Here is an 11,564-nt window from a genome sequence, read left to right as displayed (position 1 = left end):
TAGTTCACCTGGGCAGATACCCTATTGGTGAAGTAAATATGATTTCATCACAGTAAAAACTGTTCTAATAGGATTCAAGAGCTGAATTTGCTAAAAAGTTAAAAAAGGAACTCAAACAATGTCCAAATTTGTGAACAGTACCTGATGATAGGACAGTTAAGAAAATCCAATTTGATTCTTCAAAAATTTTACATTAGAATTCATTTCTGCCCATGAGATTATTGAAATTGGTAAACCTGGAAGACAATGGTATGCAATTAAACATCATATTATTGCTTTCTGTTTTGGAAGACCATGCTACAAATGTTTCTAACATGTATGTTTAAGAGTGGCTGGGGAAATCAATGCAAACCAACAATATTCACCTCTGTGACCACAGAAGAATTCATGGCTGCATCCACTATTTGAAGCTGAATTTGCTATTTTGCCAAATACAATCCCAAAACAGCTTTCCCCTTTACTCTGAATGTTCTTAGAACACCTCTCCTGTTAAGGAATTCCCTGAAAGATTTTAGTAAAAACAGCAAGTAGTACAACTACTAACACATTCCCTGCAGACTCAACCTTGATTCCTTCTGTGAAACATGTTTATTTCCCAAAGTTTCCTGATGAAAAATTCCACTGATGAAAAATTCTTCATGCTTCATAATTTTGTACTTTTCATAACTTTAAGGTCAAGCTCCACTTGGTGAATTTCTTCAGACTGAGGACACTGAACAAGCTTCCCTTTACTGGTGGAGTTTCTGGTGTCTAAGAAGGCTTGAGCGTCTGCTGAAGTTTCTCCTGCATGTGCTACAGGTATAAGGCTGCTCACCTGTGTGAGTTCTCCGGTGTTTAATAAGGTGGGAATTTTGACTGAATTTTTTTCCACATTCGTGACATGTAAAGGGCTTCTCTCCAGTGTGAGTTCTTTGGTGTGTGTGGAGATTTGTATTTTGACTGAAGCTTTTCCCACACCATGAGCATTTATATGGTTTTATTCCTTGGTGTGTTGTTAAGTGCTTATTAAGATCTGAACTCCACCTAAACCTCTTATCACACTGCTGACATTTATACGGTTTCTCTTCAGTGTGAATTCTTTGGTGCTTAATAAGGTCAGAGCTAACTCTGAAGCTTTTCCCACATTCCTGGCATTTAAAAGGCTTCTCTCCTGCACGTTCTTTTTTGTGAAGATCCATAAGTTTCAGCAGCTCTTGTTTCCAGGTTGAAAGTTTCTTTTTTTTCTTCACTGGAAAATCTCGGTGCCATTTCCCCACGCTATGCATATCACCATGATTTTCTTTGCCCATAGTTTTCTGGGGGACTTTCAATCTGGCCTTTTTTGATGCTATATCTACTGGTGCTTGTATTTCTAAGTCAGAAAGACATAGAGGCTGAAGATTTTCAGTGTCATTTTTGAGCTTTAGCCCTGCTGGAATAAACATAAGAAGCAGCTAACTATATGACAGAGCAAGAAAGCCACAGTAATGAAGAGAAAAACTGGATGAACACTAATTTTTTAAAAAAAACAGAGAAGCAGAACTGTAAAATGTTAAGCCCTTGTAAAAGTTCTTATTAAGGCACATTTCCTTTCTTCCGATGGTGTACTTACCTGTAGGCAGCTCTCCAGAATTGTCCTTGAACCCCAGGGATCTTTGAATCCACGGCTCTTCCCCTTGCTCTAGACAGGAGATCACTTTAGGTTTGGGGAGCACAAATAATGCTGTGAAATGGAAAAACTGAGGTCAAGGATTGGTAACAACAATAGTCCACTAATTCCAGACTATTTCAGGAAGAGCAAAGGATACTTTAACAGTCTGCAACACCAAATGGTTAAATGGATAGACTCATATCTGGTATCAGGTTTATAACATACTTCATTTGTGGGTGGATATGCAAAGTAGAGACTGAGAAATAAACCTAAGCTGGACCAATGAAAAGGATATAGGGCATGGGAATCCAGTGCATGATCCCCATCTTCTGCTACCAAGAATACCCCATATTCTACTAAGGTAGGACCAAACTGCAAAGGCTGTAGGAAATATACCTGGTCCTATTACGTCTTTAGGAAGACTCATACTGTATAAGGCCAGGTCTAGGGGAGTCAATGTGAAGGTCAGTGGGCTGGGTATCATAAACACAAGTGATTCCTCTTATACTATAGCAACTTTCAATTTAGCTCTCAGGTACCAGACACTGGACCAGGAAAGATTTCTACCATTGCCAGAGCTCACTGGTTCACATCCAGGTGGAGGAAACAGACCAGAATTACTTAGTGGACTTTCTCTAAATCATATTGCCAAGTATGGAAAGTATTCATCACTCAGTCATTCAATACATATGTGCTGAGTGGCTATGGTGCACCAGACACCCTCTATGTGCTAAGGATACAGTGGTGAATAAGCCAAACCCCCTGATCTCACAGAGCTTATCTTCTAGTGCAGAGTGAGACAATCTAACATTAATAAACAAGCAAATAAAATGTCAGGAAGTGATAAATGTTTTGAAGAAAACTAAAGCAGGGTAAGAGAACATTTAAGATTCTGCTTCTGTGAAGATATTTTAGATAAGGCTGTATGAAAAGCCTCTTTTAGAAAGTGATATCTGAGCAGAACCCTAAAATGAGAATTTTACCATGTGGCAGAAATGTGGGCCAGGAAGAGGGAAGGGGAAAGAAATGAGCACATCAAGTCCATGAAACAGCAAGATGAGCAGTGTGAACAAAGAGGCCAGAGCAAGGGCACGAGTGGCAGGCTGGTGAGGAAGGGCCAGATTTTGGAGGGTCCTGAGAGCCTTGGTAAGGAATTTGGATTTATTCTGAACCTTATGAGAAGTTATTGCAAGGTTTTGAAGCAGAAAATGTCATGATCTGATCAGGTTTTTAAAAGACTCTGGCTGCCATGTAGAAAACAGACTGAGAGGGCAGGAGTGGTGGCAGTGGGTGCCAGTTAGAAAGTACTGAGGTGGACCTTGATAGAGATGTTGCTGGCTGAGACCAGGATGCTAACACAAGAAGCTGAGACATGATCAGACTCAGGCTACACTGTGAAGGTGGAGCCAAGAGTGATGTGTTAGACTTAGTGGGGTATTACGGCAAGATCAAGGTAAAGGATGACTGGATGTTTCTTGCTCTGAGCAAGTGGATGAGTGGGTATTCCTTTTACGGAGATGATAAGGGCAAGATGTAAGGGCAAGTTTGGAGGGAAGAAGAGATCAAGAATTCCAAATAGTGTAAGGAATGTGTACTTGGAAAAAGCTCCCTGGTGATCTTTTCCCTGCCTACACAATCTAGTTGAGAACCAGTCAGCTACTAGAACAGAGACTCCCTCACAGGGGTGCATTCTCAGTACGCCAACAACAGGATAGATTAGTGCACTCCTATGCAAACGGAAGGGGAGAATCTTTACCTAGAGAGATGACAGTCTCATAGTTTTCTTGCATTACATCATTGTAGAGGGCCTTCTGAGTGAGATCCAGTAACTCCCATTCTTCCTTGGAAAAATACATGGCCACTTCTTCAAATGTCAACAAGCTCTAAAGAAGAGAATGGGCTTTAGCTCAGTACTTGACACTACAGAAGTAGCCCAACCTTCTGAGCCATCAACTGCATGGTAAGCCAGTCACTAAAGGAACTAACAGCACATGAATTTTTTTTAAGTGGGAAGGCAGAAAGGAAGTAGGCAAGGGATCAGCAAATAGCCTGGGAGATGCCCAGTTCCTGAGTGGGATCATCTGGGTTAACACACCTCTGTGCACCTGCTGGGCAGTGTGGGTCAAGGGCAGCAGGGAGAGGTAGCCCTAAGAAGCTGGAAAGCACAGCTCACCTGGGACTCAGGCAAGACGAGCTCAGGTGCCACTGTCCAGTCTTTGGCATTTGTCTGCTCAGGAAAGGCCAGGATCTGGTGAGCAGGCACCGCTGTGGAAGAGTGAGAGGAAATTTCTCTCCCTTCTGTCTTTGAACATCCTAGGCTCAGTTCTGAAATATAGAAGATCCTGATCTTTCAGTAGAAATGGAACACTTTACAAGTGTTATGTGGTACCTAGAAGTGGCTATCTCATTTTAAACAAGAATCAAGCATCTACTAGCCCCTAAGATGGGTTTCCCAGTTGACTCTCTTCAGTTTTCATGAGTGAAGTCAATAAAAGGAAGTCTTGTTTTTTCCTTACATGACATGAATTCTCCTGAGTTGGACAAAAATTAGAGGTGTTGGAAAATGTAGTACTGAGTCCAGTGTGCCAAGTAAAGGAAATGCAAAGGTAGAAATGAGCTTGGTGAGTTCAAGAAACAGCAAGAAGGGTTTCCCTGGTAGCGCAGGGGTTAAGAATCCACCTGCCAATGCAGGGGACACGGGTTTGAGCCCTGGTTCAGGAAGATCCGACATGCCATGGAGCAACTAAGCCCATGCGCCACAACTACTGAGCCTGTGCTCTAGAGCCCGCGAGCCACAATTACTGAGCCCATGAGCCACAACTACTGAAGCCCGCGGCCCTAGAGCCCGTGCTCCGCAACGAGAAGCCACCGCAATGAGAAGCCCACGCACTGCAGCGAAGAGTAGCCCCCGCTCGCAGCAACTAGAGAAAGCCCGCATGCAGCAATGAAGACCCAACACAGCCAAAATTAAATAAATGAATAAATAAATAAATAAATAAATTTATATATTAAAAAAAAAGAAACAGCAAGAAGACCAGTGTGGCTAAAGAGGACTGAGCAGGGCAGGAGTGGCAGGAGATGAGGGCAGGAAGGTGAGGAGGGGCCAGAACTTGGGGGGTCCTGGGTGCCTCTACAAGGAGTTTGGATTCATTCTGAATGTGTGAAAAGTCACAGTAAGGTTTTGATGCAGAGAAATGTCCTGATATGATCCAGTTTTTAAAAGATTCTGGCTGCGCTCTGTGGAAAACAGCCTGCAGGAGGGGAGGAATGGTGGCAGGGGGTGCCAGATAGAAAGTACTGAGGTGGACCTTGTTAGAGATGCCGCTGGCTTACACCACGATGCTAAAGCACAGCAGGCTGAGACTTGGTTGGACTCAGGCTACACGGTGAAGGTGGAGCCAAGAGGACTAGTGATGCAGTAGTACTACTGGGGTATGATAAGATCGGTGTAAAGGATGACCAAGTTTTCTGGGCTAAAATATTGGGTGAATGGCGGTGTCCTTTGTGGAGATGGGAAAGTTAAGAGAAGAGCAATTTGGAGGGAAAGAAGGCAGGAAAGATCAAGATTTAGGATAAGGAATGATCATGTGCACTGGGAAAAAGCTCCCTGGTGATCTGGATATACCTTTTCCCTGCCTACACCATCTAGTTGAGAACCAGTCAGCTACTAGAACAGAGACTCTCTCACAGGGGTGCATTCTCAGTACGCCAACAACAGGACAGATTACTCCACTCCTATGCAAAGGGAAGGGGAGAACCTTTACCTAGAGAGATGACAGTCTCATAGTTTTCTTGCATTACATCATTGTAGAGGGTCTTCTGAGTAGGATCCAGTAACTCCCATTCTTCTTGGGAAAAATACATGGCCACTTCTTCAAATGTCAACAAGCTCTAGAGAAGAAAATGGGCTTTAGCTCAGTACTTGCCACTTCAAAAGGAGCCCAACCTTCTGAGCCATCAACTGCATGGTAAGCCAGTCACAAAAGGAACTAACAGCATTTGATTTTTAAAAAGTGAGAAGGCAGAAAGGAAGGAGGCAAGGGATCAACAAACAAGTGTCCCAAATCCTGGGGAACATCTGGACTAACAGCTCTGAACACCTGCTGGGGAGCACGGGTCAAGGGCAGCAGGGAAAGGCAGCCCTAAAAAGCTGGAAAGCACAGCTCACCTGGGACTCAGGCAAGATGAGCTCAGGTGCCACTGTCCAGTCTTTGGTGTTTGTCTGCTCAGGAAAGGCTAGGATCCGGTGAGCAGACACCGCTGTGGGTGAAGGAGAGCCACAGGAAATCTCTCTCGCTTCTGTTTCTGAATATCCTAGGCTCATTTCTAAAATACAGAAGACCTTGAGTTTTTCAGTATTGATGAGACACCTTTACAAGTGTATGGTGCCCAGAAATAGCCTTCTCCTTGTTAATGAGAACCAAGTATCTACCAGCCTCTAAACAGATTCCCCAGTTTTCATGAGCAAAATTAACAAAAGGAAAAACCCTTTTTATTTTCCTCTCATGACACAAATTGTTCAGAGTTAGACAAAGCTTAAACATATTTCAAAATGACGTACTCAGGGACTCCAGTATACAGTAGAAGATTTTAATCATTTATTACTTCTTTCCTGGTACACAATTTTCTTCACATTCCGCCACTGACAACCCATTTCTGATCCCAATTCCTTCTGTATTTTATGAGGACAAGGTGGGCTCGACCCTCTCCACTTTTCTAAAAAACTGAGTTCCCAGTGTTATTACCAGGGTTCTGTGGTTTGGAGATTTCTGTATCTTAGGCCAACCCCCACCTTCACCCACACCTGGTCTGCTCTACCATAACCTGGGGGGCATCCTAATTGCTAACGTGGCTGCATTAGTAGATCCACAGGGCAGGGCAACCAGAAAGTGCTCACATGTTCTGGCTTAAATTACTATCGCAGCTCCCAGGAGAAGGAAAGTAACGTGAAGCTCCTTACCCCTCTCACATACGGGCTCAGTTTCTTTGTGGGTATTCCTGATCAGCAGCTCTTGTAGACTCTGGTGTGTATTCCAAAATTCTTCATCCTGGGACACGCCCACTTGCTGGGCCTCTGCTGGCTTCAGCTTGAAGCCTAGGGCCTCTGCTGTTTCTCCCAAGAGCACTGCCTCCTTTCCCAGCTCATGGTCTGCAACCTAGAAATAATGCCCATCCTTGTTACCATGGAACTTACTTTTGGTTTGGGAGTTGGTGGGAGAGGGAGGAAAAAGCAGAGTGCAAACTGTGGGAAGAAGGAGACACTAAAGGAAATGTCACAGAGACTTAAGAGATACGGGACCACCAATTTTCCAAAGAACCATACACAAAATATAGGAAAATTGGCAGAACAGGAAAAAAGGTGTGGTTACTGCCAGCCCTCCAAGACAGCAGCCCCCACCCTCTGCATCCAGCCCAGCTCAGACCACTAACAGGGTTGCACAGGCCACCTGTTCTCATGCTGCCTTGACAGACTTTCTCTCCCAACTTAGATTCCTGCCTTAGTGGTTTCCTGTCCTCTAACTCTCTCAAAAGATTAAGGAATTGAATTTAAAAGTTGTCCTGTCAACCAGATTTTCCACATGGCCAGGGAAGAGTCTCACAGAGGATTGGGATGAAATGGAGAAAAAAGTGGGAGGAAAGAGCCAGGGCTCTGGGCTTCCCTGATGGCGCAGTGGTTAAGAATCCGCCTGCCAATGCAGGGGACACGTATTTGAGCCCTGGTCCAGGAAGATCCCACATGCCAGAGAGCAACGAAGCCCCTGTGCCACAACTACTGAGCCTGGGATCTAGAGCCCAAGAGCCACAACTACTGAAGCCCACGCGCCTAAAGCCCGTGCTCCGCAACATGAGAAGCCACCGCAATGAGAAGCCTGCGCACCGCAACGAAGAGTAGCTCCCGCTCGCCGCAACTAGAGAAAGCCCGCACACAGCAAGGAAGACCCGATGCTGCCAAAAGTAAATTAAAAAAAAAAAAAAAAGAGGGTCAGGGCTCCAACCTATCCCCAAATGATTCTGACACAAAACGTGTGCCCTCCCGGTATTCTCAGCAGGCCTGTGAAGCCAGCTGGTATGCCGCCACCTGCCCAAGGGCATGCCCTGGATCCCCGCGCACAGCACAGCCAAGGAACAACCACTGAGGGAGGGCAGTGGAGGCCCCTGTCTACGGTACAGAGGACACTATCCCTCACGCTCTTTCTTCTCTCAGCTACTCTGTTGGGATTTCCAAATCTTTCTTTCCCTGTTTTCTTTCTACTTTTTCTCTTCCTGGGCAGTCCTCCTCTAGTTGTTTGGTTTCTCCTTCTCTTTCGTATCTTCACTCTCCTTTGGTCTCTGAGAATTACTCCTTTTTTGGATGTGTCCCGTCCTCTCCAACTCCTTATTGCCTTTTGTTTGTTTCTAAGAACTTGAGGCCCATCTCCTTCGCCAAGCCAGACTAGGCTCATTACCCTCAACACACCTTGGCTCCAAAGAGGGCCAAAAGCAACTCTCTCCCTAAGGCCAGGGAAGCCTCTCTCAGGATCTCTGAATCGTATGCACTGACTACGGCTGTGGATCTGTGCTTTCGCATCCTGCTTTACATGTCCTAAAGGGACAACAGAAGTTACCTATTTCACTTTATTTCTCAATTAATTGCCCCAGTACATCCACCATCACCCTATTTCACTGTACACAACAGGAATCTTTCTTCTCACCCCATTCCTCATTTGACCAGATTCCCTCTGCAAGTGTTCTACCAGGACCACAGCCTCCTCGATGCTCTGTAGATGGTGCTTCTTTATGCAGGTCTGGGTGTCCCTGGGCAGAATGGACAGGAACTGCTCTAGCACCACAAGTTCCAAGATCTGCTCTTTTGAATGAATCTCTGGCCTCAGCCACCGACAGCATAATTCCAGAAGCTGGTCAACAGCCTCCCGGGGTCCAGCTGCTTCATGATAGAGGAAGCTCCGGAAATGCTGGTGAGACCTCTCAGGACTGAGACTGTCCGTTTGGGGGGCATATTTCGTATTCTGACTGGAGCTCCCTGTCACAGGTCCCTTGGGCTCCCACCGAGTCCTGATCTGAGGGTTCAAGTACTCAGCCACCTTCAGATCTATGGTCATCATTCTTCTTGAGGAACAATTCTGCTCCTGTATTGGACACACCTCCAGCACTACCTCTGACAACTGAGGCCCAGTCTGGTCTGGAACAAAATCAATAAAAGGATCTTCTTCCTAAGGCATTGAGGGCAGAAAAAAGTGCATGTCAATAAGAAAGTCACATGAACTTTACTACTTGTTACTTATTATGAGAGAAACATGAACTTTAAAAATCTACTGCCAGGCCCTTGTTTCTCTCCTTTTCTTTCTATTATTCAGCTGAATACACCACAGCTTATTAAAGACAAATGCCAATAAATCACTTTGCCTTAAAAAAAAAAAAAAATCAGGAAAGGTTGGTGGGTGAAAAAACTAGTACCCACTGGCTCCAAGGAGTTTGGGGATTATCCAAAGATTTAATTGATGCACTTCCTATGCCATCCTCTCCGTGTAAAGGAAAGATCAGGAGAATATTCTGAGTTTCTCTTAAATTTCAACATATCGTCCTAGTCTGTCTTCAGTAAGAGGGTACAACTTCTATGACCTTTATCCTTTTGGGAAGATGGAAGCCTTCACTTCCTGGACCATTTGAGGTGCTCCTTTCCATTGTATGAAAACTGGCAGGAGAGCTGAAACAATGAGACCAGAGTAGAAGAAAAGTAATTCAGAAAAATGGAGTCTTATTCTTCTCAAAAGCATCCCCCAATTAAGTAACTAGTTGCTCTACATTTGTCTTGGCATTTCTTTGCAAGACATATAAAGAGCACCATGCAGAAGATGTATACCTGTATAATTTTTCTTTCCTTTCCAAATTCACTTATTTATGTATGTATGTATTTATGTATGTATGTATGTATGGCTGTGTTGGATCTTCGCTGCTGCGCATGGGCTTTCTCTAGTTGCAACGACGGGGGCCACGCCCCATTGCGGAGCATAGGCTCTAGGCGCTCCAGCTTCAGTAGTTGTGGCTCGCGGGTTCAGTAGTTGTGGCTCGCGGGCCCCAGAGCGCAGGCTCAGCAGTTGTGGCCCATGGGCTTAGCTGCTCCGCCGCACGTGGGATCCTCCCGGACAAGGGCTAGAACTGTGTCCCCTGCATTGGCAGGCTGATTCCCAATCACTGTGCCACGAGGGAAGTCCTATACCTGTATTTCTAATTTCTCGTTACTTGACCCAGGAAAAATTACAGCTGATCCTTGTTCACAAAATGTTTATCCAAATGTCAATTGGAAAAAAAAGGACAGCATGTTAGTTGGTGATGATTACATTCAGCTGCTACCTTTCTCCAGCGCTCATTTAGACCTCTAAGCGAGACTGAGAAGAGCCTCGTGAGGCTCACTTTCCCTGAGGTGATCCAGCGGAAAGGGCACCGAAATTCTGCCCAGGAAGCCACGATGTTCACAAACGGCCGGCTCCCGATGGCTCTGAGGTGCTGGGGACACTTCCCAGGCTTTTGCATCAGAGGAAGCGGATCTGACTGAGGCTGGACCGCCCGTTTCTCCCGCAGTAACATCAGCCAGTAAAGGAAACGCCGGCGGAGGCGGGAAAGTGGACACGACCGCCCGGGCGCGCCCGCGAGCACTGTGCCTGCGGGCAGTGTCCGAGCGGGCTGCCGCCGCGCGGCCCCGGGCGCCGCCCGCACAAACGTTGGAGAGAGCGGCCTCACGAGCCTGACGGCGGGCCTCGCCCCAGACAGTCCTGTCGCCCGGCTCGGAAACACCACCGGCCGCCGTGCAGCGGCCCCGAGCAGCGGCCGGCGTCTCTCGGGGGCTCCGGAGCCGGCGCCAAAGCGGAAGCCGCTTCTAGGTTACCTCGGACGGCTTGGCTTCGTGGAGGCCGCTGCCTCTTCCCGGGGCTCTACCACAAGTCGCCGCCGGCCCGGCCACCGCTCTAAGGAGGACAGCTCCCCGCCACGCGCCACTCAGGGGCGGGCCCCCCAGGCCCCGGGGTTTGGGAGCGCAGGCCGGGCACTATTTAGACCCACCCGGCCCCCCTACCCCACCTGAAATCCTCCCTGCGCAGCGACCCGCGCTCCAACCGGAGGCAGAAGTGACGCGCTTCCGGGGAGGACCCGCTCAGCCTCGGCTGGGTCCGTGAGCACCGCCGCTCCAGGCCGCGCTGGGCGACCGGCCTCCTGCCCGGGTTCAGCCCTGGCGGCAAGAAAGAGTTAAGTCCACCGAGTCTCCAGGCCCGCCCAGCCTAGAGGGCCCTGCGCGCGGCTTGGCGCCCTTGTGTCGCCGTCTCGCGTCCCAGCTCTGTGGGGCGCGTGCGTCCAGGTCGTTCCTGTGTCGTGTTCGGGCTGCCGGCGGAGCCTGGTTACCCGGGCCCCGCCCTGAGGGTCACCATTCCCTTCCGTGCGCTGGGCCCCCGGCCTTACCGCGGCTCAGCCGGCCGTGCCCGAGCTGCCGGCCAGGGCCTTGTCGCAGCCTCCTACGGTACGAGGCCGTTTTGTCCCGGTCAGGATCGACGGCCCCGGAGGGGTGTGTACTCATTTCTGGGCTGTCCGTGCACACACGATTCTGTTTTTTCTTGTGAGGTAGGTTTTTACTTGTGAAATAGGTTCCTTTTATAGATCTCCTTGACAGAATTGAGAGCTAAGGAGTGACTTGATCGAGGTCACATAATTCACCAGTGGCAGGTCCTTCAGTGGAATTTAGGGCCCCTTTGTCCTGTCTTCTGCTTTTTCCACCACAGCGTGCTCCCTGGAGCATGGGAACCTTCTTTTCATCTTGTCCTATAGTGTCTGGTAGAGTTGCCTGGGTAAGGTAGGCATTCCATAAATATTAACTGAATCATATTTATAAGAATCTGAGTATTTCGGTTGTTGGCCTCCAGTATTTCCAGTTGTCAGTATTTTCATA

The 11,564-nt window shown here is 47.4% G+C and overlaps 1 protein-coding gene across 2 annotated transcripts; it reads right to left on the bottom strand.

Moving 5' to 3' along the window:
• Positions 1-365: 365 nt before the first annotated feature.
• On the bottom strand, positions 366-9,886 carry LOC133104089 (zinc finger protein 75D-like). 2 transcript variants are annotated; one of them, XM_061209768.1, is made up of 10 exons: positions 9,492-9,886; positions 9,251-9,335; positions 8,323-8,841; positions 6,591-6,786; positions 5,799-5,956; positions 5,395-5,521; positions 3,804-3,955; positions 3,387-3,513; positions 1,592-1,702; positions 366-1,411 (listed from the first exon to the last, which is right to left on the bottom strand). In XM_061209768.1, the coding sequence occupies exons 2-10, from the start codon at positions 9,311-9,313 to the stop codon at positions 729-731; spliced, it is 2,136 nt and encodes a 711-aa protein (XP_061065751.1). In that variant the 5' UTR covers positions 9,314-9,335; positions 9,492-9,886; the 3' UTR covers positions 366-728. The 2 variants fall into 2 exon arrangements, with proteins under 2 accessions (XP_061065751.1, XP_061065752.1); XM_061209769.1 differs by having other exon boundaries at positions 366-1,408.
• Positions 9,887-11,564: the final 1,678 nt, after the last annotated feature.

Source organism: Eubalaena glacialis, chromosome 13, assembly GCF_028564815.1.
Source record: "Eubalaena glacialis isolate mEubGla1 chromosome 13, mEubGla1.1.hap2.+ XY, whole genome shotgun sequence".
Classification (NCBI taxonomy): domain Eukaryota; kingdom Metazoa; phylum Chordata; class Mammalia; order Artiodactyla; family Balaenidae; genus Eubalaena; species Eubalaena glacialis.
This window is presented reverse-complemented; position numbering and strand designations above follow the sequence as displayed.